The sequence below is a fragment of the Hypomesus transpacificus genome, unplaced genomic scaffold (genome assembly GCF_021917145.1).
Source record: "Hypomesus transpacificus isolate Combined female unplaced genomic scaffold, fHypTra1 scaffold_31, whole genome shotgun sequence".
Classification (NCBI taxonomy): Eukaryota; Metazoa; Chordata; class Actinopteri; order Osmeriformes; family Osmeridae; genus Hypomesus; species Hypomesus transpacificus.
The window spans coordinates 2814957-2842800 of NW_025813837.1; the positions used below are offsets into that span (position 1 = coordinate 2814957).

At 48.6% G+C, this 27844-nt stretch overlaps 1 protein-coding gene across 1 annotated transcript; it reads left to right on the plus strand.

Moving 5' to 3' along the window:
* Positions 1–1314: 1314 nt before the first annotated feature.
* bmp1a (bone morphogenetic protein 1a) lies at positions 1315–27059 on the plus strand. Its single transcript, XM_047015640.1, has 20 exons — positions 1315–1678; positions 10654–10767; positions 11402–11533; positions 11724–11841; positions 13181–13359; positions 13592–13697; positions 18298–18422; positions 20016–20131; positions 20538–20640; positions 21047–21163; positions 21512–21657; positions 21832–22027; positions 22398–22523; positions 23467–23627; positions 23790–23970; positions 24163–24288; positions 24519–24646; positions 24945–25158; positions 25373–25623; positions 26690–27059. Exons 1-20 carry the CDS (start codon positions 1495–1497, stop codon positions 26822–26824), a joined length of 2958 nt encoding a protein of 985 aa, XP_046871596.1. The 5' UTR covers positions 1315–1494; the 3' UTR covers positions 26825–27059.
* The last annotated feature ends 785 nt before the right edge of the window (positions 27060–27844 follow it).

The following is a 27844-nucleotide window of genomic DNA, read 5'->3' on the forward strand; positions in this document are numbered from 1 at the left end:
GGGCTGGCTTGTCCTAATCATAAAATGATAAACTCAGCAAACATTTAGTCAACTTTGAAATTATCTTTTAATTAATTCTCAGAAGTGTTTTATTTTCTTTTGAGTGGACATTCAAGGTACTTTTATTGGCAGGGGATGTGAAACAAGTAGGGAGGAGCCTAAACTAGCCATGTTTTATAATTAACTTATAAAGTGCTTTTTTAGAGAGAATGAAGAATTGCTCAGTGTATTTTGGAAGTTATTTACTTTGCTCTCACACGACTGTTGAAATGTTCATTCCATTTTTGTTTTGTTTTTAAATACAATTTTTAAAACAGCAACTATCTGTTCTTTTTTGAGCATGGCAAATTATCTCAACCTTATTTCAGTTCAGGGGGGACAGTGAGTGAGTTGTCTTTCACACACAGATTTCTTTCCCAGCGTTTGTCTGTAATGATGTAGCAGCTCAGGGCCCCAGCTGCAGTGTAAATACACTCATTTAAGCAGACATCCTCTCTCATCAGGCACACATGGACAGTGGTCAGACAAGACAGAAAGGGAGAGTGTGGTTCTAAGCTTATGTAAGCCAGGCTTTGTGTGTGATAAGCAGGGGATAAGTATGCCAGTCAGGATGGAAACCAGCGAGTGCTGTTGACTAACCTACACTGTCCCATTCCTTCAAGCAGTACAGTCTCATATTCACTCTAGCACCCAGTCTCTGCCACACCACACCAAGGAAGCTTGTGTGGATTAGGGACAGGTTTGGGGAGCCTTGTAAACAGGCTTCCTAGGGTTCACAGTGTTTTTTTTATCTTATATGAGTCGAGCAGCCTACTTGGGTACAGTAAACATTTAATAAACTGATGAGTTGGTGCTCACTAGTTGTTTATTGTTTGTTTTCTGCGTTATGTTCAGTGTTGTTTTCTAAATACACATGACAGGTCTGGTACATGATAATTCCACGTGTTAACATATATCGCTTAAATCAGTGCAGAACTGACACAGAATATATAAATTATAAACAATAATAAAGAGCGTCCATTGAACTCATCAACTAGAACGCATTTTCTGGAAATTCCTCTCGCTTTAAGTGACCGTGTATAATTTGTGCGTAAATCTAGTCACACAAAGTGTGTGTAGATGTTTACGCGCTCGCATTTGCGTGCGTGAACATTTGTGAGATTAAGAGTGGTGTTACAAAAAATATTTTTGATCCATTCTAAAATCTTGTTTTTATCCATATTACCGTATGCATCCCCTAGAGGACAGATGGAGCAATCGCCGGTAGTGGACTGCCCGATATCTGTGCCATGATCACCAAAGTTTGCAGGCAAAGCGCTAGCCCGGAGTAAGGCGAGGGGAGCGAATCACTGCCCCAGAATCAAGACATTGTGGAGAAGCTGAGCTCTTATTTTAAACCCGCCCTCCGGAGAGATCTCATTTCCCCAAAACCTCCCATTTTCTCTCTCTCTCTCTCTCCTTCTGTCCCTCTCTTGTCCTTCTTTTTCTTTACCTATGTTTCCCGTCTTTCGCTTTAGCCCCCACTCTAGAACCATGGATCTCACAACGAGATGTTTGTTTCTTCTATCCTGCGTTCGCATGATTTCAGCAATCGATTTGGAAGCAATTGAACCAAGCTACTATGTAGAGCCCGCTACCTCCTCAGACGTGATCGACTACAAGGATCCATGTAAAGCTGGTAAGGAAACGCTATTTACCTTTTATTTAATGTGGACGTAGAGTGCCACGAAATGCTTTTGTGCGTTTGGAAGCCTGCTGTCATTTGGGGAAATCCATTTGGAGATGACAGTGGTGAATCTAGTCTTAAATGGATTTAAAGAACGTGTAGGAATATACACATGCCTTCTACTTTTAGCGATAGTTTATTTTAAACGATGTCTTGTTTAGTGTTTTTTTTTTTTTTTTTGTCAATGCATTGCCTGGAATACAACTGTCATTCTTGTAGACAAATATGAATATAAAGCCTAATACAAATACAAATTCCTATAGTAGAATTTTCACGGTATCAAATAGTGTTTGTTCTTGAAACAAAGTTATAAAAATGTGTTTGCTATTTGTCTTTAGCCGACGGTTTTGATACCTTGGTGTTAGAATCGAAGTTAAATACAAGTAGGCTGTTATTTTCTAAATGTTCAATTTGTTGGCAAGAATTGGAAATGAGTTTAGGATCTTTTTGTAGCCTACTGGAAAAGTATAGTCCTTATACTGTGGTTTGAACATGGCCCATGACATTTAGCAAATGATTACTTTAAGGGGAAAAATAATTGTTTGTTATAGGGTTGCATTTGGGTCATTACGCAAGTTGGCATACATTTACTTAAACGGCTGTTAACTAATGTGACCATTGAACAGAAGGTTGTTTCTACATCGTGTGTATAAATCACACACAGAAAATCCTGTCAGTTCATATCATGACACGTTTTAGTACTGGATTATCAAACCAAATTATTAGACCAGTATTGGCAATAACGATTGTTTAAATGTTTGAGGTAGTGCAGCCATCTTCATTTTGATCTGGGTATGTTTAGTTTTTCTTCTGGTTGCGAAACCAAATCTTAGTTGTCATTGTAGTGAAGAGTGTTTGCTGTGAACTCAGTGGCTGGCCAAATCCCCTGGAGGAATTTGCTCAGATTCAGTTTTCCATCTGCTGAAGGTATTCAGGTTCCAGATAAAGAGATATCTCCTCTTCAGATTGCGGAAACAGAGACATCTTCTCTCAGAAATAACCCACAGCTCCTGAAAGTTCTTGGTAATGGTTTGGAACTTGTTTGTCTCGGATTCCCCCAAGACGGGGTCATACTAACACAATGTTCTGTGAGATATTTGTCATGGCCTTCCCGGTTTTCCTCACTCCTCAATGTTGTTGAGTAATAGGATTAATCACTGATGACAAATTTCCCATCCCTTATTAGTTTGACTTAACTAGCCAGGCGTCTCAAGAAGGGAAAACCCCTTCAGATTCTACTGATAGTTTGATAGGCTGTTTCCTCCCTGCTTGTTGACATCCCACAGTTGTGTTTGGAAAAGCATTGTTGCGAAAGTCCTGCGTTAGTCACCCGAATGCGTAGTAGATATGTGTTTGTAAATGTGTAAACACATCACAAGCTGATGGCAGATGACATCTGAAGAAAAAAGGATGGTCATTTGTCACGGGGAGAGAGGAGGGAATGTAATCACTGGACTAGATCCGCAAATTCCCAACAGCTTAGCACAGGTGCTGGTGGAGAGACAGTTGGAAGGAGAACTCTCCCTCTTTCATCCTCCCCACCTGGTCCTCTTCAGGGCTGTGCAGTCTGAGGATGATGCCATTTGTTGGATTGAACTTGGCCTCCCTCCACAATGATGTGATGCCCGTAGGATTCACCTCATGTGGTTGCCCACTGACAGATATTTAAAGTTGTTTCACCCTCACTCATTCACCGTTTGGAACACTCTGACTGTTATACAGAAAAGGACACTGGTGTAGTGTGTCTTTGGACCATGTCTATCTATTGATGTATCCTATGGACAGCACTGTATTGAGTCGTCAAGGTCAACAATTTCCAACATGGTCATTCACTCCGAAGAAAACATTTCTGTGGTGATACATGATGGTGACATACAAATTATGCCCCACAATAGTTATCATCATGCTGACTTACAACTACATTGTGGCTTTGGAAAATGTTGTTAGAAACGTAACTGGTTATTGAGCTTTAGTTTTGTAGATGGATAACTGATGGAAAATTCCTAAGTTCAGAGAGTTGGGATGTTGGCAGTATCCCAGCTACTCATTTAGGATTCAAAGAACCCATTGAGATTAGATTAACTCATTTTCTATATGAAAAATGCATGAGTGGCAGTCACGCTCTATGTGTATTCTATTTAAATAATCATAGATATGCAGGAGAGCGGAAACTGATTTGACGTTGACATTAAGGCTGTTCATGCTTATTTATTCAGAAGTCATCTTTATCTTGTGTTGGGTGCCTAACCGTTCCAGTGTCTCACAGTCTAAACGTGGCTTTTAGAATCGAAATCCCAGCCTGTAACTCCACTAGAACCAGCTGCACTGCATGTGTAGCCTAAACCCAGTGCTCTCCAGCATTGCTCAGCATGTGTCTCTAACCCTGCTGTGGAGAGTCACCCCTGGCTCTCTGCTATAGCAGGGGTGAACCATCAGCCACCACCCGCCCCCCTCCCCCTGCCCACCCCCCACCCGGTCGTCTCTTATGCAAGTGGTTTTCCTGTCTCTTCCCGGCCGCATGCTCTCTCCCCTGGCTGGCCTGGCAGTTGCCCCAGACTGGGGCTCCTTCACAGCCTGCCAGGGGAGAGCGTGGCTGGGTAGCAGGAGGCCAGGCAGGGGCTGGGCCAGCTCAGGTGAGGTGAGTGCAGGCCATTCAGAGGGTATTGGCAGCTTGTCCCTGGCCTGTTTACTCCCCCTGAGGAATGTCTGTGTGCAGGCATGCAAGCCTTTCATCATTTGACCGTTTGTGCATGGGTATGCCCTTATCCTGGTCCTTATAATATACTGGGAAGTATGGGGTCGCGAGGTATGTTTGGATGACAGTTGTCGGAAGGCTTTAACATTTGAGAGACACACGTTGCTCTGATTGTTTCAGGTGTGTCTGACTGTGGAGAGAGAATGTGTGTGTGTGTGTTACAGCTTGTTGCTTATAGATGGGATCTGTTGCATTGGAAGACATGGGGAGCTTACATCAGCTAGTCAGAGGTTTAGATTCTTCTTATTTAAAGTATTCAACTAATAAATATCCCAACTTTTTCTTGAACACATTGAATTTCCTTGCATATGAGTATTAAAACCTAATGTTTTTCCAATACATACTCTTAGTGTCTGCAAACCCAAACACAGTTTTTGTTTTTAACATTTTCTTTTTTTGTGGGTGATGTTTTAAAATGACCCCCCCAAAAAAGTGCGTGTAAGTACATCATCCGGGTTCATTGGGTCCGTCATCTTTTGAAAGCAAAGGCACTTTATTTACAGGTCATCAGATAACTAAAGGTTAAGCTGCCATGTTTGGTCTTTATCATGGAGCATTCTCAGGCCAGACCACTAATGGGTTCTTCTTCTCAGGTAACACAGTGGCTGTCTCCACAGGTTCCGGCTGATTAGACAGCCTAGTTTTGGGCTTAATCTGAAAGCTTTAGTGGGAACAATATGTTTGTTGTCAGTACTAAGTAATAACAAATGATCGGGGAGTGCTCGTTTAAACGACTCAAAGGATGCCCAATTAAGCAACAATAATGACAAGCTAAACAGGCACTTCTTTACAATTCAGTTTGTAATTCAGTTTGAGCCCTTGAATTATTCATTGACACTCTGTTACTGTTTATCTAGAAACAGTGTTGTGCACCTTTCCACCTGCAGTGTCTTCTAGATATTGCAATTAGCTGAATGGTTGTTATTTAGTCATGAAATATGTTTGAGGCATAGCTGTGTTCATGTGTTTCACAGGCAAACGTCTTACCACGGCAAATGACTTTCCCAGTCCTTGGATTTCCCTGTTGTCTTTCCTGTCTTAACTGTGTCGTTCTATGGAGCAGTGTTAGTATTGAGATGTGTTTGTTTGCGGCAGACAGCTGTCTGCAGCCGAGGGATTGGAGGGAAAACCACTGACGTTCTGTTGGTCGTCACCAGCGGTAACAACAGGAGAAATCCAACATGCTAAAATGGGAGGGGGAAACGTGACCGAGCAGCCAGTCCCCGTTGGCCTTTCACGGCTGAACCTTCCTTCATGGTGTCACAGAGGCAGGGAAAGGGAGGGAGCGGGGGGGGGTGGCGTGGTGCCACTGAGCGTGTCTGGTTCTCAGATGTGGGTGATCAGGCTCCAGGCGTTTTTTATTTGAAAATAATCCCTCTCCTGAATCCATGGGCTTTAACCTGCTCTGGAGCCTCTCACCTAATTACACCTCAGCCACCTTCAGAAACACCCACACAGGTTGTTTTTCTCCTGCAGGGCTCAAATTGCAATAAAATGTCCAGGTAAGCATTTTGTCGAGGAACAACAGCTGGAGGTGTTTTTTTGTTTTTAGAACGACAGCGGGGGACCAACCTCCCACACATCACCAATCAACCACCAGTGTAGTGTCTTATCACTGTTTACCTCAGTGATGTCCCTGTTCACCTCTCTGTCCATGGCTCCCGTGGATTGTTGTAGTTTTGGGCCCCTCTGCCAGTGTCCCTGTCAATGATTTAAGATACAGCATCTCCATGCACAGCGTCTCTACTGTGTGTGTCCACAGACAGGTTTTTAACCGCAGAACCTATCCCTTAAAAGAAGAAACCGCCCCCCCCCTCCTGACTCATTCATCACATTGTAATCACCTTCAACACAGCACACTGCCGACATCCATTGGAATTCAAATGTCACGTTTGTTTCCAAGCAACCCGGCTGTGTCATTGTGATGCACCCTGAGCCTGCAGGTTGGCCGCTGTCTTGCCCCACTCCTCACACCACCGTTGATGGGTAAAATCATAAGGTCTCGGTCTTACGATGGTGGAGGAGGCTGTGTGTGTGTGTGTGTGTGTGTGTCGCTCACATCCATAGGGATGTTTGTTGTTTTAGTGTGTCAGTACCAGATGTGCAGCTCTGACAGTAACAGAAGGAGAACGAAGCAGGCAGGGTGTCGGCCATGGTGGATTTGACACTAAGAAGGCCATGGCCAGGGCATGACAAGAATCAATGGGGTTTTAATTTGATAGAGATCTTGTGTGTAATCTGGCGAGACATGTTGACTGATGGGTTGGTCACAGATGAGAGGGATTATGATGGTTAAGATTATCTAAAGAGACATTCCTTGAAGGGGATGAGGGAGGGAGTGGGGGTGGGGGGTGGGCAGAGGGGGGGGCGCTGGTTCACGAGCAGAGCGCTGGTCGAGGGGATGCGTCGGAGGTCACTGGGTGTTGTGGCTGCTTCACCCTCACGGGGTCGAAGGTCACTGGGTGGTGTGACTGCTTTACCCTCACGGGGTCGAAGGTCACTGGGTGTTGTGGCTGCTTCACCCTCACGGGGTCGAAGGTCACTGGGTGGTGTGACTGCTTTACCCTCACGGGGTCGAAGGTCACTGGGTGGTGTGGCTGCTTCACCCTCACGGGGTCAAAGGTCACTGGGTGGTGTGACTGCTTCACCCTCACTGGGTCGAAGGTCACTGGGCGGTGTGGCTGCTTCACCCTCACGGGGTCGAAGATCACTGGGCGGTGTGACTGCTTCACCCTCACGGGGTCGAAGGTCACTGGGGGGTGTGACTGCTTCACCCTCATGGGGTTGCGCCCCCCGGGCGTCCTCCTCGCGAGGCGTTCGATGCGACACGTGCTCCGTCTGCCGTCCGACCGCAGAGCTACGAGGCTCCACCCCCTTTCCACGCCCCCGTTGAACTCCGAACCTCAAAGTGGATTGAATAGCAGCAAATTGCTCTTTTTTTTTTTTTTTTACCACTCCAGTAAATATTAAAACCATGGCTGCAGCTGCTGTCATTTAGGTAATGAATGTTGCTGGAATAGTCTAGCATGACTGTACTCGGTGATGATCTGAGCCCATCTGCCACTTTCTCTGGGGTTTAATCTACAACAGTCCCTGGTCTCTCTGCTGTCTGCTCGCATGTAGTCTTTAGAGTGGATGTGGGTTTATCAGCTGTGTTTCTCCAGCCCTGCTGCGTTTGCCTCTGTGCCCCCTCGTCTGACACCCCACTCACTCCGTAGCGAATCAAAGACTGTGTGTGGCTGGGGATAATTAAAGCCGAGAGACAAGGGGATTAATTTAGAATCCCTGCAAGACTTTCCATAAACCTGCCGTAGCGTCGCCAGGACGACGACGGAGCAGCCCCGTGGGGGGGGGGGGGGGGGGGGGGGGGGGGGGGGGGGGGGGGGGGGGGGGGGGGAAATGAGGTCTAAGGCCGTCCGTGGCCGTCCGTTTGCTCACTTCAATCTGCGCTGTTGTCAGGGAACAATGACACGGTGGATTAAGAGGCTGTCTCCAGCATCGCTATGGGCGATTGGGTCTCCGGCATGGGGAGGGGAGCACATTGGTCTTCCGGGGAGCCCACAGGGCCTGGAGGGGGCTGGAGGAGGGGGGGGGGGGGGTCGTGGGTGGGGAGGGAGGGTGGAAGGGTGTGGGGAGTGACAGGGGGTGGAGGTGTCGGACAGTCCTCTTTTGGCCTGTGTTTTTCTAGGGTCACTGACGGACAAACAACAAGGTTCAGAAGGTGCAGCCACTGTATTTGGACTGGGTGGAGTCAACACGCTGAATACTGTCTGCTGTTTGTTTCTCAACTGACGTCAGATGGAGTGGAGTGAACGTCCTGTCTAACAGCACAGTCCTGTCTAACAGCACAGCCCTGTCTAACAGCACAGTCATGTCTAACAGCACAGTCCTGTCTATTAACACAGTCCTGTCTAACAGCACAGTCCTGTCTAACAGCACAGTCCTGTCTATTAGCACAGTCCTGTCTAACATTACAGTCCTGTCTATTAGCACAGTCCTGTCTAACAGCACAGTCCTGTCTAACAGCACAGTCCTGTCTATTAGCACAGTCCTGTCTAACAGCACAGTCCTGTCTAACAGCACAGTCCTGTCTATTAGCACAGTCCTGTCTAACAGCACAGTCCTGTCTAACAGCACAGTCCTGTCTATTAGCACAGTCCTGTCTAACAGCACAGTCCTGTCTAACAGCACAGTCCTGTATATTAGCACAGTCCTGTCTAACAGCACAGTCCTGTCTAACAGCACAGTCCTGTCTACTAGCACAGTCCTGTCTAACAGCACAGTCCTGTCTCCAAATGTTATTTCAGATTTGTCCGAGAGCTTTGCGTTCCCCCATTTCCCTAATCAGACTGTTCTTGGAATCCAATAAAAATCAAGTGGATAAAAGAGAAACGTGACAGTTAGTGTTTATTACACACTGTATGGACATCTGGTAGCTCGCACTGATCAGATCTGTTCTTGGCAGCGAGGTTCTGTACGAATGCTCATTACAAATAGCCTGTTTAATGTTAGCTTACACTAGGATAGGCCCTAGTGAGCTGTCCCTGGAGGTCTCTGATGGTTAAGGTTTGATGAAATCTACGGCTTTATGTCGATAGTATTTAAGTCCTTTGTGACAATACATGTAAAAAGTCTATACAACTTCAATCAGATTGGATCCTACGAGGATTTGGTAAGAGTGATTGACCTTTTTTTTTTTTTTTGGTTCCTCCTTCCATGTGAAAATTGAGGATCCCTTTTAATTCTCCTGGTATTTTAAACCTGTCGCAGTGCATGTCTCATCTTGCAGGCATAGATCCACACTTGTTCCTTAATGCTGTCATTAGCTTCCTATCCAGCCAGGCCCAGCTCTGTGCTAGCTCTCCGCCCCGATCCTCACCGTTGCCAGGGCAGGCCTGGATCCTCTGTCTCCTACATATTGTTTCAATAATTCTCCTCTGGTGAATAGAGATGGCAGCCAAGTCTGTTTTTTTACTTTCCCTATTGTCCTGTCCCCTTTTTGTTCTCTCTCTCTCTCCCCCACGCTATGTCTCTCTCTTTCTCTCTCTTTCTCTCTCTTTCTCTCTCTCTTTCTCTCTCGTTTTCTCTCTCCTTTTCTCTCTTTTTCTCTCTCTGTCTCTCTGTCTCTGTCTCTCTCTCTCTCTCTCTCTCTCTCTCTCTCTCTTTCTCTCTCTCTCTCTCTCACCACTATCTGACTTATCTTCAAAACTGGGAGAGCTCAGTTTTAAGACGGCTTTGCCTTCCATGTTTTTGTTCCCCCATGATACTTGAACCCTCCCTGATTCTCAGATAACAGAACACAACTGACAATGATCGTCTCTTTTCATCAGCAAAACCGTTAAAACAGTTAGTTTGGTAGAATCTCCTCGATCGTAGAAGATATCCCGCACAAACTTTGCTGTGCAATTGCCACACTCATGCATGCACACAAACATTCACACAAGCAGACACACAGACAGTATAGTCGTGTTTGTTCTCTGCCATGGGGGAAGAGGACAGGTGGGAGGGGCTGTGAGCCCTCCTCCTCCTCCCTGCTTTCTGCACATGGATTACAGTGCCCCCCCTCCCCCCCTCCACCCTCCCCATTCCTCCCAGCCCCCCAGTCCTGCACACAAGACTGCCTGTAAAATCTGCAAACGTGTTGGTGTTAAAAGCTTGTAAAACAGAGCGACTTGTCTTTTTGTAGAGGACGCTGAAACTGCCACAGAAATAGGGCATTAAGCATGAAATCCCATAAAGCAGATTCCTTATAAAGTGAGGCTGTATGGTTATTTTCCCCTGTCCTTGGCCTCATTAAAAACCTATTACTTGCTCAAGGTGCCCCATATACAGAACCAAGACGGTGTAAGATCAGCCCAAGGACTCATTACTCCAAGGAGATCAGGACACAAAGTGTGAATTTCACTCATCTTGATCTGTCTTGCCCATGTGTTATATATGAAATTATCTGAGCGAAAAATAATGTAAAAAGTCAAAGTGATAAATCTGTCAACTATGAATATCCCTTCCTCGTTGATTGGCCCCTGTGGTGCTCCGTGAAACAAACAACATTCCTTTAATTTAAACAGCACAGAAAACTGCTGTTTCACAACTCAACGTGTCTCAGTTTGAACGTCGGGAGAGAAGTTAGTGTGTGTGTGAGTCTCATGTTTTAATGACGTGTCTCTTTCAGTTGCCTTTCTAGGAGACATTGCCCTGGATGAGGAGGACATGCGCATGTTCAAGGTGGACCGGATAGTGGACCTGGCTCGTCACACTGTCCAGACCTTCAATCACACCGACGCAGGTGAGCTAACTCACATCCCAGGAATCCCCGGAGATCCTACCGCAGCAGATTTCATATCATTCTGAGTGGAAGTGAGTTGTGCTTTCATCCAGACTGTGACCAAGCACTCGAAATAAGCACACAAGCACTATGTTTGTACACACCTAGTTTTCACAGTGTGAAGAATGTATACTGTCTTTTACTGTCTTCCTATGAGGATGATAAGCGAGCCTGAGTTGTGTCTAACACGGTAACTGACAGTCAGGTTTAGAGGATGTGTGCGTTTCCCAGAGCGCAGCACCAAGTGATGGCTCCTCTCCAGCTCTGGATCGGCTGCCGCTAACCAGCTGTTTGTTTATCATCCCGCTCCCTCCCACTGTTCACACAAAAGACTAAACTCCGTAGCCAAACTGTATTTTCCTAATCTCTCAGACACGTGCTGCGGTCTCATATCTGGGGCCTGTATTGTTTTCGCTAACTCCAAATATGTCCAGGTTGGTTTGTTTTGTTGTACTTGATGGGCCAGATTCAAGCAGTGCATTCAACAACACAGCATTTGCTCTCGTGAATTCGCACATCACTGACTTTCAGTGATATTGTATGTGATTTTATTTTGCCCCGAGCCTCATCATTGGTTGGCCAATGTGATTGACAGGATCGCCTCCCAATCAAAACGGAGCTGTGTCCAACCGGGGTACACACCGTAGGAAAAGGGCGGCGACCTCCAGACCTGAGAGGGTGTGGCCAGAGGGGGTCATACCGTACGTCATCAGTGGAAACTTCAGTGGTAAGTCCCATCACAGACAGCGACGCTGTGTTTACAATGAAATAGGCATTTCCTGTCAGCGACTGCGTGTAAGAATAGCAGTGTATACAGCTGAACCCTGCTGGGGGCAGCACTCGACAATGAGTGGGTCCATGTTTACGTGCCTGGAAGCTCAGCTGCTCCTCTGAACTCCTTCCTGTCCCGTCTCCAGGCAACCAGCGGGCCATCTTTCGGCAGGCTATGCGTCACTGGGAGAAGCACACCTGTGTGACCTTCATTGAGCGCACGCAGGAGGAGAGCTACATTGTGTTCACCTACCGGCCGTGTGGGTGAGTGTGTGTCGTCCACACCCCCCCACACACACCCTTCCCTCCCGCAGGAAGGAAGCGGAGTTGGTCGGCCATCTCACGACCCTGCAGCATCCCCCAGTCCTTAACGATTTCTCGCTTAAGTGCTTTTCCTTGCCTCTCTCTCTCCGTGGCCTTTAGTGCTTGCTCATTCACTATATCCGCAGTCTGTCTGCATGACTTGTGGTAAATGTAGCCCCCCTGCCAGCCCTGAAAAAGCGGGCCATTCAGAGCTCAGGAATGCTTCCTGTCTGTTCTTCTCTCCCGCTGCATCTGCCACCGAGCACGTGTGTCACATGTGGTGTTTACAACGGCTTCCAGGGGACAGCTTCACAGCCTTCCCATAATCCCCTGCTCTTCCCACTTCCCTCCCCATAGGTTCCGGTTCTCAGGTGATGCTCGATGTGTTTGCATCTCGGAAACGGACAGTGCAGCAACGATTTAATGCAGGAACTCGTGACTAGGCCAGACAGAAGCAATCGCTGACAGTCGCACACGGAGTAACAGGACAAATAGGAGATTTAGACCTGTGATACTGGCCCCTTCTTTTCCCTAACCCAGATGTTGCTAGCCATTTTTAGCCCGCTAACTCCTCTCCAGAGGAACAGGGATGACATTACCCACACGAGCAGGCTGGAGTGGCTGGCAGGGAGAAGGGTCTGGCTCTGCTGCATATTCAGTAGGCCCCATCTGTCCTGTCCAAAGTTCAAGACGTCTCAGGAGAGCATGGCTATGCTCACTGTAATTACAGAGCGGCTGAGGCGCGCCGTGCGTGTGTGTGTGTGTGTGTGTGGACTAACCTCCCATACTGAGGCTTTTATGTCAGAAGGAGAAGGAGAAGCAGTCATCTAGATTCCACTCTCACACACTGCAGCCCACCATGTACAGTTCTGTGGGCTTACATGAATGTCACCAGTGTGTTTTTGCTGAGGGGTGGGGGGGGGGGGGGTGATGTGGTCTGTCTATTTCCCTGCACGAAAGACTGAGATAATGCCCTCGCTAATAGAGTGAATATGATTGGAGCTTTCACGTTAGGCCACAAATGGTTACAGATGGTGCTCCTGGTGAAGTACACAAAGCCTCTTACCACAAAGCTCCCTCCCAAAGAACAAGTGCTGTTCTCCCATGGTTCAATACTTTTTAACATTTTTTCGAGTCTTTACAGGGAATAAAGTAAATAAATACATGTCATAAATACAAACGGAGATGCTCGTGGTCCATATTACAGTGTAGAATTGGAACCAGCTGTGGGGGTTTACAGTGGGCAGGTGCTGTCAGTCTGGTGTTGACTCCCCCAGGCCTCATCTCTGTCTCCATGCAGGTGTTGCTCCTACGTGGGCCGGAGGGGAGGGGGGCCCCAGGCCATCTCCATAGGGAAGAACTGTGACAAGTTTGGGATCGTGGTGCACGAGCTGGGCCACGTGATTGGCTTCTGGCACGAGCACACGAGGCCCGACAGAGACGACCACGTCAGCATCATCAAGGACAACATCCAGCCAGGTACAGTAGAAGCAGTAGAACTCACCTCATCAGGGACAACATCCTGTTGTTGACGTCGCCAAGGGGTTGCCAAGGAGGGTTTTGATTCCGCCCCACACCCTCTTCTCTTCAGCCTGTCCAGTTTCAGTCCAACAACAGAGCTGGGCTTCTTCACCAGCTTGTTGGCTCTTGCCCACAGACGTACTGTCCGGGTCAATAAGCATTGTGTTGTTTGTTGTGTTCCCCTACGCAGGCCAAGAGTATAACTTCTTGAAGATGGAGCCAGGGGAGGTGGACTCTCTGGGAGAAGTTTACGACTTTGACAGCATTATGCACTATGCCAGGAACACGTTCTCCAGGTAAGAGCTGGGTCCAGTTCCCCTGCATACACCACAGACGGCATGGAAACGTGTCTCTCTGGGCCTGGGAGACCTTGTTGAACATATCTTTTCAATTACGTAGTTATTTATTATTAGTAGTTATATTTATGTTACATGTATGTGTGTTGTTTGGCTATATGTTTCTGCTATGGCTCAGGTCGATCTGTCCGGAACGTTCTGTTCAGGTAGAGTTCCGATCTCTGTGATGCTGTTCAATAAAAGTCCTGTATAAAGCCTTGGGGACATCCTGCCCTACTTTCACTGGGGCTTGATGCTGGAGCTTGATGTTGTTTTTGAGGTCGACAGACAAGGTGGAAGGACTAATTTCCAGATCTCATTGATAGGCCTCATAAATGAGTTAGTGTCGCCTTTAAGGGAAACCAGCTGCTGAAAATATTACTGAGTCTTCTCTCTCTCTCTCTCTCTCTCTCTCTCTCTCTCTCTCTCTCTCTCTCTCTCTCTCTCTCTCTCTCTCTCTCTCTCTCTCTCTCACTCTCTCGCTCTCTCGCTCTCTCTCTCTGTCTCTCTCTTATTCAAGTTTATTTTGGTTTGGAACTTCTATCTCTTCGAACAGTCCTGGCTCACTTTCTGAGAGGTGGAGAGTCACAGTGGGTGACTCACTGACGTGTTGTGCTTGGAATTCAGACCGGGTCGTGTTGCGTGTTCCTTTAATGGGTTTTTCAAGGGTAAAATAAATGTAATATGCCAGGGTGCCTGAGGATACGTTTCCTGAGATTTGACATATCCGGTCCATTTCGTTTTCTTAAGGGCCAAGAAGAACAGGATTGCATTTCGTTTTTTTCCAGTTCTGCTCAGTCTCTGCTTTCTAGGTTTAGCTTGGTTCTAAAGCAAAACAACCTCTACCCACCTCCTGGTTCTCTCCAAGAACCAGGTTTCTACGAGAGTTCTACCAGGGTTCCACCCCTTAGATTCATACAAAACATTTGAAGTTCATCATAGCTGACAAACTGCTCCTTGGCATGCCAGGTTATATTTTATTTTCTCTTCACTTACTTACAACAACTTCAGTCAGCTCCTGTTGTGTGACCATATGTGAGCGACTTTGAGAAGACAGACAGAGAAGGGTGCAGCTTAAAGGGCCAGATGTCCCCATGCTTCTCCAGCAGAGCCTCTGCTCTCTATCAGAAGAAATATGAAACCCCCAAATCAATGCATCGATATAGAGTTTAGTTCAGCAGGCTCTGTAAACCATGGTGTCAACCTTCCTCAATGGGTTGCACCCAAGTGATCTCGACTGCTAATGGAGTCTCCTTAGACTGCTGAACACGTGGCCTCAGGGATGGCTGTAGGACGTGTGCTTAGGAGGCGAGGTGTAAGGGGTCCTGTAGGCCATGTTTTGATTGTGGCTACCTTTGATGAGCTTTCTCTTGGCCCACAGCTTGTTCCTATTACAGCAGCTCTGGCAGAACAGTCAGGCCAGTAAAACTGTCCATCGACTCCAGGCTGGAGGATGATCGGGGGCCCCCCCGGCGAACCCCCCCGCGCTGTCGCACTTCAGACCGCGGCACGCCTCTTTCATTTCCCTGTGAAGCTGCTTGTTAAAGCGCTCCTCACCAAGCCGTGCGAGCCCTCGTTATGGCGCGCTGGGCTCTCTGTGCAGCGCTGGAAGAGACTTTGATCATCAGCATCGCAACCCGACGTCCCAGTCTTCCACCGGGGTTATGTGGTTTTATTCCTTCGATGGCTGCTGTGTAGCTTCATAGCTCCCAGGTGTTGTAAAAAAAGAAAAAAAGGCCATCCCTCGAAAATGTGTCTGCTCAACTGTAGGCCAACCACTAATGATCACTTTAAAGTGTTTTGGGATGGAAACTTTTCTACAGGACGGCTTAACAAAATGGGCTTCAAGATTGTGCCTAATTACTCTCATTTACAGTCTTAAACCAAAACAGCTTCTGTGTTATGTCTGCGCTACGTTGTATAATTTGTATAGACATCAAATGTATATAGTATTATGTCAATTATTTTCTGAAGGCATTACACAGGAGGTGTACTCTCTGAGCCTTCTGTGTTTGTTACAGACTCTTCATAATTCACGAGACTTGGAAATGTCTTTGTTGCCTTAAAATAAAAAAGGAGAAAGCATTGTCTTCCTGTTATCTCCGTGCTGCTCCAGTGAGCCACAGTGTCCCTGCCTGCCAGATGACCTTGTTTCTGTCCCAGCCTCCCTTTGTGACGTCTTCTGGAAGTCCCTCCAGATGTTGAGCTGTCACACAGGCAGACGCGGGTGTCTCACCCGGGGAGCTGTCGGGGTGGGGGGGGTAGGGTTGTCTGGACCAGCCTCACCCTCGTCACAACATGCCGGTCAGTCTGAGTTGGACCAGGTGGCACTTGTACTCCAGACTGTATTTGAGCAAAATTCGATCCACAAAATGCCTGAAACGAACCTCCTGAGCAGAGCTGGCTGAACCAGTTTGTGATCTAGGTGAGGGCTTGGCGGTTTTGGTGTCTGCCAAAAGTGCAAGTTGACCCCAGCCTATTTTCCACAAGGTGTTTTTAGATGAGCAAAGTCTGATATTTTCTGGACAGCTCCAGGGATGGACGTTGTCCTGACTACCTTGGGCCCTCTCCCTAGGGCAGCCCTGGTGCTCCCAGCGTGACTGTAAATGGATCCCAGAGCACACACTAGCATGAGCAGAAGGAGAGCAAATCAAGCGCTCCTCATCTCTACCCTCGCACCGATATGAAAACCATCTGTGTAGCTCTCCTTTTGTCCTTCCTTTTTCTGCATTCTTCTTTCCCTGTTTTCTTCTTCAAGCTCCCTGGTTTTTCAGGCTTTCTTTTTGCTGCCTCACTGTCTGAATCTCTTCTTAAGTAAACTACCAGGCGCTTGTGGCAACCGGTTTTCTTCAAGTGGGTAGAAAGGTTCTGCTAGGTCATTGGTCAGAGCCCCCTGTCTGGACCAGGGCTTTATTTGAGGTGTTCAGTTTTGGAGGCTTTATTTGAGGTGTTCAGTTTTGGAGGACTCGTTTTTGCCTTCAGAAGCCTCTTTAATATATTATCTATAGATCGTTGATGTCTTGATAAGACATTTAAAAAGTAACGTCCAGGAGGGAGACTGTTGTCCGACTGTTTACAGTTCCATATTAGTAAACAAGGGGCTCTTGTTTGCTTCTCTTCCGTAACCACGGTGTTCCTTATCCGCTTATCAATTTCCTTAAGTTACGATTGGCTAATTTACCTGTCCCAATGTCGTTCTTTGTCGACCTGTTGTTAAGCTTCGTGTTTGCGGCGGCGTTCAGCTGCAAATCACCGTGGGAAGCCTGAGACTCTGCTCCCGTTGGTTGTTGGGAAGATTTCACGGTCTTCATGTTTTCAAAGTCCCTCCTGGGGACAAGCAGGGCAGCTCAGCCTGCTTTTTGTCAGGGCCATGTGACCCGTCCCCGGGCTTAACCCCCCCATCCGCCACCCCACCTCGGGGCTCCTCTGACATTTTGCAGGCCTGGTTGGTGGACCACAGCCAAGCCAAATACAGACCTGCCAGTGTGGCCTTTGTCTGCTCTGACACCGACTGAAGTGTCGTTGTTCACCCACCGCTAACATACAGCTCTTGATGGTAGACAGACAGGCTGGCAGACAGACAGGCAGGAAGGCAAACAGGCTGGGAGAAAGACAGATACAGACAGACAGCTCTTGATAGCAGACATACAGACAGACAGACAAACAGGCAGGAAGGGAGACGGAGTTTGCACATGCCTGCCGTTGATGGGCACGTCACCATGGGAACGAGGAGGGAGCCTGGCTCGTTTAGTGCGGAGAGAGAAAGAGAGATGATAAGCTAGAAAAATGTCGAGTGAGAAAGAGGTGTGATTATAGTTTTTTCTTCTTCGTGAACTGTCGCCTCTGTTCCAAGCCAAATGTCCACCTTTTAGTGATTGTTTTTCTGTACTGTTGTGTGTCATTTCTCCAAAGATTGTCTCGAACCGTGTCACATCCCCTCTGTGTTAGTGCTGCCTGTCCTCCATCTGCAGGACACACTAGTGAGTCACCGTGAGGTCAGTGTTGACCCTCGCGTCAGTCAGCATGACCTCTGCCCTTCTGAGAGGAACGTTCTAGCCTCCGGAGAGAGAGAAGAGAGAACGAGAGGGAGCAGACACTCTTCTCTCCACTCCAGTGTTGAGAGCGTGCGAGTGGGCAGTGGAGTCTGGCGTCACGCTGTCCTGTTTACTGCCGCGCAGCGTCTGCTATCCAGGCACCCTATCCAGGAACTGATGGGTTTTGGAATTGAGGGGACGGCAGTAACTGACTCAGTCAGATTCCAATCATCTCGGTGACTAATCAACCAAAGGAAACGTGTGTGTCCTCTCTTGGCTGTCAGTAGAGTCACCTGAAGTGCCTGTAACTTGTCTGTGTCTTTATGTCATGTCAATAATGCTGACTGCCACTGACAGGGGCTAACAGACGTTCAGATTTCAGCATCCATGAGTGAATATGTCTTGTGTGTTTGTGTTTGCATATATGCACACGCGTGTGTATTTGCACGTGTGTGAGGATGCCAGCATATGTGTGTGTACATGTGTGTATGTTGTGGTATTAAGAGTGATTCAATCCCTTTATACAGAGGCATCTTCCTGGATACCATCCTGCCCCGCTACGACGTCAACGGAATAAGACCTCCCATTGGCCAGAGGACCCGACTGAGCAAAGGGGATATTGCACAGGCTCGCAAACTATACAAGTGCTCCAGTAAGAACACAGACACACACCAACATCCTCCTTTCATTCTCCGGTCTTCACACGGTGTTCACGCGTGAGTGTGAAACGAGAGATGTTGAAAAAAAAATAACAGAACGTTCCGAGCCTTCCCGAATGTCGTTCACATTGTGTTGAAATAGCCAAGCGTCCACTATTGAAGTGGTGGGACTCCTTAGCTACGGTTGCCGTGACGCCCAGGCCAGTGTAAACAGTCCCCCAGAAAGAGAGGTTTGTAATCACTCTTTCCCAGATAGAAGAACAGCTGGTCTCAAGAGGACAATAACCAGGAAACTGTGGCCAAGGCCAGATTTCAACATCTTACTGTGTAAAGTGTCCAGGAATGATCGAAAGTGAAATTAATGGTTCTAGTAGAAAAAAATATGTAATCCGAATATTTCCGGTTACTTGTTTGTAGGGTACTTAACAAGGAAGTTTTACGTCTCTGGACTTAAGTAACTTCCATCTCAAACAGACTCTTGCTGGGAATAGTGATTCACTAAGAAATCTGATGTCAGAGTTGACTTTCGTTCACACAGAGCCAGCTCGGCTGTCAAAACCACCGTAGAGCTAAATGAATAAACACCATAGCTGGACTGGTGTTTATAGAAGTACATGTCTGAACTATAGATAGTTATTGGTGAGGCTGTGTGGGTGTGTGCCTGCATATGTGTGTTTGTATGTGTGTGTCTGTGTGGTTGCCTGTGTGTGCGTCTGTAAGTGTGTGTCTGTGTGTGCATCCCTCTTCGGTGACCATCCCTCTCCCAGTGCACGCCTAGCGGGTGGATGATGTGGCGAGTCAGGCGGGAGCCTCACCATGGAAAGAGCTCCTTTCGAGCTGCACCGGATCTCCGTCCACACAGCAATCCTGGGAGTGGCTCGCTCACCCCCCTTTAGAGCGCTCGTTAACGCTTTAACATCGGCAAACCTCGTCCGAGGTGTTACTAGATAGACCCCTTACCCCACCCCCTCCCTTTTATAAGCTCTCACACTGGCCTCTGGGGAGGCCCTGAAACGTAAACAGTTAGGGAGGGGGTGGGGGGTTTTCTTCCCTCTCCGAATCTGAGTGGAGGGGGAACGGGGAGGCAGTTATGCGAGGAGACAGACGGTCTTCACACATCCCCAGAGCTGCTTCTCTGCTCTCGTAAAAAGCTCTGGCCCCAGTGGGAATTCCTCCCCTCCCCACGTGTCCCCCCAGGCCCTTCATACCGGTGAGAAGGAGACACCGGAGAACCTGTTTGTCTAGCCCCGAGGGGCAGCACGGCCGTCGTGTGTCTCCTGTCTCCTCAGGGAGGGAGTTTATTTTGAGCGGGTCGGGTTCATTCGGAGAGGATGGACAGAGTGTACGTCTCGTGCCGTCTCTTTCCTCCAGTCCTCGTCACCTGGAAGTGGGTTGTTTGTCACTGACAGACGTGTCTTTGAATGTGACAGTGCTCGGTGGAGCGTGGAGTGTCTTCCACAGCGAGGCCGGTCTCACGGCTGTCGGGGTGTGTTGCTTCCGCTGTCAGAATCAACAACCGTCCCGTTTCTGCGCACCCTGACAAATGTATCATTTGTGTGTGTGTGTGTGTGCGTGTGTGTGTGTAGGATGTGGGGACAGTTTGCAGGAGAGCAGTGGAAACTTTTCCTCGCCAGGCTTCCCGAACGGTTACTCAGCGTACATGCACTGCATCTGGAGGATCTCTGTCACTCCTGGAGAAAAGGTACGTGTGTGTGTACTGTAGATATACTGTAAGTGTACGTGTGCATGTTGGTGTATTTGTGCGTGTGTCTGTCTGTCTTTTGCGTCTGGAAAATATCTATCACACCTGGCGAAAAAGTAGGGAATGTTCGTGTGTGTGTTTATCTGTGTGTACGTGTGTCTACATGCATGGTATATGGACAATATCCATCACACCAGGCAGACATGTGTGATGTTAGAGTCCTAGGACACTGACTGACGTAGAAACTGGACAAGTTACAGGAGTAAAACCTTCTCAACTCTGACTGTGGTGTGTCCATCCAGTTCTCTCTAGAATGAGACCAGGCAGACAGTGAGGTCTTCTGTTACCCATTGTTGTGGCACTGCTTGTTGAACTTGTCAGTAATCACAATCTTTTGGTTTTGAAGATCATTCTGAACTTCACCTCCATGGATCTATACAGGAGCCATCTGTGCTGGTATGACCACGTCGAGATCAGAGATGGCTACTGGAGGAAGGCGCCTCTGAAAGGTCCGGATTTTACATTTTTACTCATTTAGCACGTGCTTTTATCCAAAGAAAAATACAACTAGTGCACATGGAAAGTACCACAGATAATCAAGGATCAGAAGTGCATAGTCCTGCACGGGATTTTGCTGGTTCCAAACGGTGTGTATTTTACAAGGCACGGTGCAACAACAATAACAACAGTATCTACAAAATGACATAGTACAGTGCAAACAAAACAGCATTACACCTTCAATGTATGATCATAAACACGGATGCAGTCGCATGATTTCCCAGTGTCCTTCTCCTGCTGAGCACCCTGTGGTAGCCAAGCGGGGAGCGCAGGTTCACTGTCCTGCACAGTCTGTCAAGCAGAGTCTGATCGAGCCTGATGTGTGTGTGTGTGTGTGTGTGTGACTGTGTGACCCAGGTCGTTTCTGTGGCGACAAGCTGCCAGAGCCAATCATCTCCACCGACAGCCGCCTGTGGATAGAGTTCCGCAGCAGCAGCAACTGGGTGGGGAAGGGCTTCTCTGCCGTGTACGAAGGTGAGCCCAGTCACAACACACACACACACAGCTTCTCTGCCTTGTACGAAGGTGAGCCCAGTCACAACACACACACACACACACACACACACACCACAGAGCTCAGCGGAAAGGCCTTCTAGCTCACGCTTTCTTCAATGTGCCTCAAAGCAGCTCAGTGTTTTTAACCCGATCCTCTGGTCTGGCTGACCCTCTGCTGACGTTTCCGGCTCTTTCCACGGCATCACCCAGTCCTGAGCGAGCTCCCAGTCCACCTCTGTTGTTACCTGACTGCAGAGAGCTTGGAGAAGATGTTGCTTCCATGGTCAGCTGGGTTCTCATGACGACGCGGTTCTCTCTCTCCTTCAGCTATCTGTGGTGGAGAGGTGAAGAGGGACAATGGGCAGATCCAGTCCCCCAACTACCCTGACGACTACCGGCCCAACAAGGTGTGCATCTGGAAGATCTCTGTGGCTCAGGGTTACCACGTGGGACTCACCTTCCAGTCGTTTGAGGTAAGACACCCAGGCCTGGACGCTTCTCACACCACCGTGTCTGGTGCAGGGTTGATGTGTGTGTGTGTGTGTGAGAGAGGGTGTGTGTGCGCGTGCCTGTGCGTACGCATGTACCGTGCGTGTGCACACAAGTCTAAAGTTGCCAGCGCGGCATGATCCTCCCTCCCTCCCCAGATCGAGAGGCACGACAGCTGTGCGTACGACTACCTGGAGGTGCGTGACGGCCACTCTGAGAACAGCCCCCTGCTGGGCCGCTTCTGCGGCTATGACAAGCCCGACGACATCAAGACCAGCTCCAACCAGCTGTGGATGAAGTTTGTGTCTGACGGCTCGGTCAACAAGGCTGGCTTCGCCGCTAACTTCTTCAAAGGTCAGATCTCCCGGGTTGAGGAACTGTAGATGATGCCATCTCCTTGTTTTTTGGTCATTCGTTTATCAGTAATCTCATCGCGTAGCGCTGACACTCTTATTATAATTTGTTTTGGATAATGTTTTTGCGCTGAAAGTTATTTTTGTGTTTTGCCTGTGTTTTTTATGAGGTTGTCTTAGTGCAGCTTTTTTAGTTGTTTTAGTCATCATATTTTTCTGTGTCTTTCTGGACACTGTTTCCACCAGTCTGTCTTAGCTGTGACAAGCCTGTCTTGGGTGTTAGCGGTGTTCTTGTTTTTGAGGCCTGCTCCTTCAGCCGGTGGAACGAGAGGCCGGCTAGAAGGGTTGCTAACATCTCATTGTCCGTGCAGAGATGGACGAGTGCTCCAAGCCGGACAACGGTCGCTGTGAGCAACGCTGTGTCAACACTCTGGGAAGCTACAAGTGTGCCTGTGACCCGGGCTACGAGCTGGCCGCCGACAAGCGCAGCTGCGAGGGTGAGTTGTGACCCGGTTCACAAAGTGCATGCCATTCACAAGGACTGTGGCTTGTATTCATCCCACACAAGCACAACACTTAAAAGTTGTGCTCTACCAAAAAAAAAAAAAAAGACTGTGTGGAAATTCCATTGGAGATTAGTGTTAGTTTACACATCCAAGCAAAGAGTCTGGCAGTGTGTAGCCTGCCCTGCCTGTATACCGAATGACGACCGCAGCAGTTCAGAGGATTTGTAAGCAATTATGGGAATATGGTGTGGTAGTAGAGGCATTAAAACTATCTGCATAGATAATAGTGTGTAGCATTATAATCACCATGGATTACCACAATGGGTGAAGCAATGTCAATGCTCCCTAACTAAACCTGACTCCAGTCTGCCCCTAGAGGAGAGTGCGTGCTATTACACATCCCGTTATGTTGAATAATGCCCAGCTTAACCCTTGGAGATAGCATCAATTTGTGCTTATTTAAGCTTTCTTTGAAAGCGCTCTGGGTGTTGAATAACACCCAGATTAACGCTTCTGGGTGACACACATTTCAGCTGGTTTATCCCTGCCTGTTCTGTTGAGGGGGAGGCAGGGGGAGGGGGGGCGGGGGGGGGGGTCTGTTGTGCGCTGCTGGTGCACAGTATGGCACTGACAAAAATGAGGTTTTGTGACAGCTGCCCGAACTAGATCCATGAAATAACACATGGATGATATAGAATACTGATCACAGTAGATTCCCAGAAAATATGACAGTTTGGAACTTCATGGCTTCTTCCGTTCCGCTCCGCGTTCGATGTGTTTTCGGTGTGTCATGCAGTCAGGACGTTATCGTCGTGTGTTACGGTGACATCTCAGGAGCCAGCTGAAGTGGAGGAGGCAGCAGATCCTAACCCCTCCCCTCTCCCGTGCGTGCACGTGTGTGTGTGTGTGTGCGCCTGTGTGTGTGTGTGCGCAGCTGCCTGTGGAGGCTTCATCACCAAGCTGAACGGCTCCATCACCAGCCCCGGGTGGCCCAGGGAGTACCCCCCCAACAAGAACTGCATCTGGCAGCTGGTCGCCCCCACTCAGTACCGCATCACGCTGCTCTTCGACGTCTTCGAGACGGAGGGCAATGACGTGAGAACTGTTTTTTTTGTATTTTTTGACTTTTTTTCGGTTTGTTCTGTCGACGGTTCTCTGTAAAGTGTCGCCCGGTGGGCAAAGGACGTCACCTGAATGTGAGATACGCGGCGATATGGTCGAAATGTTGACCTGCCCGAGGTTGTGTGTCGTGTCCAGGTGTGTAAGTACGACTACGTGGAGGTGCGCAGCGGCCTCTCCGCAGACTCCAGGCTGCACGGGAAGTTCTGCGGAGCCGAGAAGCCCGAGACCATCACCTCCCAGTACAACAACATGAGGATCGAGTTCAAGTCCGACAACACCGTGTCGAAGAAAGGCTTCAAAGCTCAGTTCTTCTCAGGTGAGGTTAAACGAGGGATCGACCTTTTCTCTTTTTCCTCTCTCTTTGGTCTTCTGTCTCCCTCTCTTTCCACTTGACTCTCTCTCTTTTTTTCTAGCCCTTTCTGTCTCTGCGTCCAGTTTTGTGCGCATGCGTGTGTGTGTGTGTGTGTGTGGAAGCGATGCTCACCAAGGTTGCGTTCCGTGTCCCCAGACAAAGACGAGTGCTCGAAGGAGAACGGGGGCTGCCAGCATGAGTGCGTCAACACGTTCGGCAGCTACAGCTGCCAGTGCAGGAGCGGTTTCGTGCTTCACGAGAACAAACACGACTGCAAAGAAGGTAACACGCTGACCTCGCCGTCCGGGAGTGTGGGGGGGGGGGGGGCAAGGATAGGAGGGGTGTCTGGCCCCTGTTTTAATTGGGGGGTTTAATCTGTAAACATTCCCCAGTGCCAACACCAACAGAGAATCTCTGTGGAGTTTGTACATTGGCCTGGCCTGTGCTGAGGTTGTGAAGAGGGACAGATGAGCCCTATTGACTTTGTGGATTTGTTTTTTTTTGTTTTGCAGCAGGCTGTGACCACACCGTGAACAGTGTGGCTGGCACCATCACCAGCCCCAACTGGCCAGACAAATACCCCAGCAAGAAGGCCTGCACCTGGGCTCTCTCTACAACGCCCGGCCACCGCATCAAAATTGTATGTGCCACCCTCTTGGAGCTTTCGCTATGATCTGTACTCGCGACTCACGTGGGTTTGATTGTGTTTAAACCTCCTCACAGTAGGACTTTGCTCTGTGTTCAGCACTAGCAACTGTGTGCAGACAGTGTCTTACTGTAACAGTATGGAGCATTTGACCAGCTATGTAGAGCCCCCTCTTCTGGTACAACCATAGTATCTCCCTTATGATCTCCATCCAGCTGATAACTCATCCATAACTGTTGTTGTTATTATTATTATGAGGATGCACAGTCTAACGCGCTGTGGGTCTCTCCAGGCTTTCAACGAGATCGACATGGAGGCTCACCTGGAGTGCGCTTATGACCACATCGAGATCTACGACGGGCGCGACGGCAAGGCGCCCAGCCTGGGGCGCTACTGCGGCACCAAGAAGCCCCCGCCCGTCATGTCCAGCTCCAACAAGATGTTCATCCGCTTCTTCTCCGACAACTCGGTGCAGAAGAAGGGCTTCGAGGCCTCGCACACCGCAGGTACGGCACCGCGCTTTCAGCACTTTCCTTTTCTTACCCTTTTTCGTCTAAAGTGACAGATAACTAGTGCTCGTGGAAAGTACCCTCGAAAACCGCGGATCGGAAATGCACGGTTCTATCGTTTAATATGAACGTTAACCCCTAACACCTACGATGTTGCTCATGTACTAGTGCTGCTTCAGGGGGGTTCTGAGTGTGATTTTTGGATCTGCAGAATGCGGAGGTCGTCTGAAGGCTGAGGTCAAGACCAAAGACCTGTTCTCCCATGCCCAGTTCGGAGACAACAACTACCCCGGAGCGTCTGACTGTCAGTGGGTGATCGCGGCGGAGAAGGGCTACGGCGTGGAGCTCATCTTCCAGACCTTCGAGATCGAGGAGGAGGCCGACTGCGGCTACGACTACATGGAGCTATTTGACGGCGCTGATACCAAGTCCCCCAGACTGGGACGCTACTGTGGCTCTGGGGTAAACCCTCTCCACTCTCTCTTAACAGTCTTCTCCACCAAACACAGCTGTACCTTCGCCCCGCTCTGTTGGTTTAATCAACTACAGTAGCGGTGACTTAAAAATCCACACTTTCAGCAGTACTTTGATATTTAGCGCCGCAGTGGAGTAACCTTTGAATGAACCTCTGAAGTGTTTGCCTGTGGTCCGTTTGTGCTTGAACTTTAGATATAGGCCCCTGAGCTCTAAAGATTTCTTTCCCTGGCTTTAATCACTTTGCTCATCTGGATGGGCCCTGTGTGTGTGTGTGTCTGTGTGTGTGTGTGTCTGTGTGTGTGTGTGTCTGTGTGTGTGTGTGAGGCTCTTCCCTCCGCAACAACATGGGCTTTCTCTGGCTACTGATACACTATCAGGGATTCCAGCTCTAAGCTGTAATGGAGAGCTTATCACCTGGGTTTGGTGGCCGGGGCCGGGGCTGGGGCCGGGGCTGGAACAATGAGGCCCCTGGGGAACTGTAGAATTAGTTCCCCAGGTCAGAGAACATCCTGATTTCATTTAACGCAGTTGAATAATAAGCTGTGGTGCCCCTACTGAAGCCTGTTCCTGTAAATCAGCGCTAGCAGGCACTGAAGTGCACCTAATGCTCCCTTCGTACCACAGCCTGCCTTCTCCATCTCCACCCAGCACTCTTTTAAACACATTAGAACAAACCAAGTCTTTGTTGCATTATTCATTTGAGAATAGAAGTTGTGGTTTCACAGGCCAACAATTCACCCCTATTGTTCTCTTCTCAGTTTGAATTGGCATTTAAATTAAGTTCAGTCAGAGTGATACATATTAACTCCATCTGTTCTCTCTCTCCCCCCCGCTCTCTCGCTTTCCTCCTTTCTCTTTCCCCTCCCTCCTCTCTCTCACTCTCACTCCTTTCCATCATACCTCTCTTTTTCTCTCTCTCTCTCCCCCTCTCCCGCTCCCCCCTCTCCCGCTGCCTCCTCTCCCTCTCCCCTTCTACCCCCCTCTCCCCCTCCCCCCTCTCCCCCATCTCCCTCTCCCCCTTTACCCCCCTCTCCCCCTCTCCTCACACCAGCCTCCAGAGGAGATCTACTCGGCCGGCGACTCCATTGTCATCAAGTTCCGCTCCGACGACACGATCAACAAGAAGGGCTTCCACGTCCGCTACACCAGCACCAAGTTCCAGGACACACTGCACTCGCGCAAGTGACCCGCGGGGGTCGCGCGGGGTCGCGCGGGGCAGAAGGGCAGACGGAGGGGCCCTCAGGGCTGGCGCCAGCCTAATGCTCGGAGACCTTCGGCCACCAAGATGACTCAGAAACGACCGAACAGCCGCAAGACAAGCCGTGCCCAGGGACTCCAGCTCCCCCCTCAGACTGTGAGGAGTAAAGCCATTCTGCAGTAAACCTTGTTTTTACCTTTTTTTGTATGGTTAGGATCCGGGTGGGCGGGTGGGTGGGTATTTTGTTTAGGCGGATTCCGGGGGAGAGTTTATTGCCCCTCCCATGTTTTATTTTTATTTTAGTTGTTTGATTGGGGGGTTTTTTTAAACATTTTTTTGTCTTCTTTTTTTTGTTTTGTTTTTTGTTTGAAATTAAAAAAATATAAGAAAGGCCTCCCATTGAGAGCAACAGTGGATTCTCAGGACTTGTAGGGAGGCGGGTGTCAGCGGGACAGATCCCTGCTTTTGTCGGCCTGACAACCACACCTGAGGGGGGGGGGGGGAGGAGGGGGGGGGGGGGGGGGTCTGGAGGGGACTCTCTTTGACCTAACCTCCCTCACTCCTATGGGATGTAAGCCCCACTCCTCACCCTCTCATCCCTCACCCCCCCCCCCCATCCTTTCTGTTTAAGGATTCCTGTCCATAAGAGTATATGAAGGACACCCTTGACTTGAGATTTCGATACTGTAAGTCAGAGAGTTTGCATGTAATAATTACAATGGGTATAGGACACTGTACAGTTACACCAGCCATTTGTAATTGGCATTATCCTGACAGCCAGTGTAGAATTCTCATTATTACCATTAACAAGGAAAAGTAAGGAAGCAGTTATCTTATTAAAGGACTAATAAATGAATTCTTCTCGTTGGTAATTTCTCGCCATTGACTGGCTGTTAACTGTACCTCTGTGTAAAGTTGTGTATGGTGACCATTCTAAGGAAGCTTGTGCTTTCCTCAGCTCAAACCAGTTAGCACTTTACAGTGAATTGTTCCAAAATCATGAGCTTA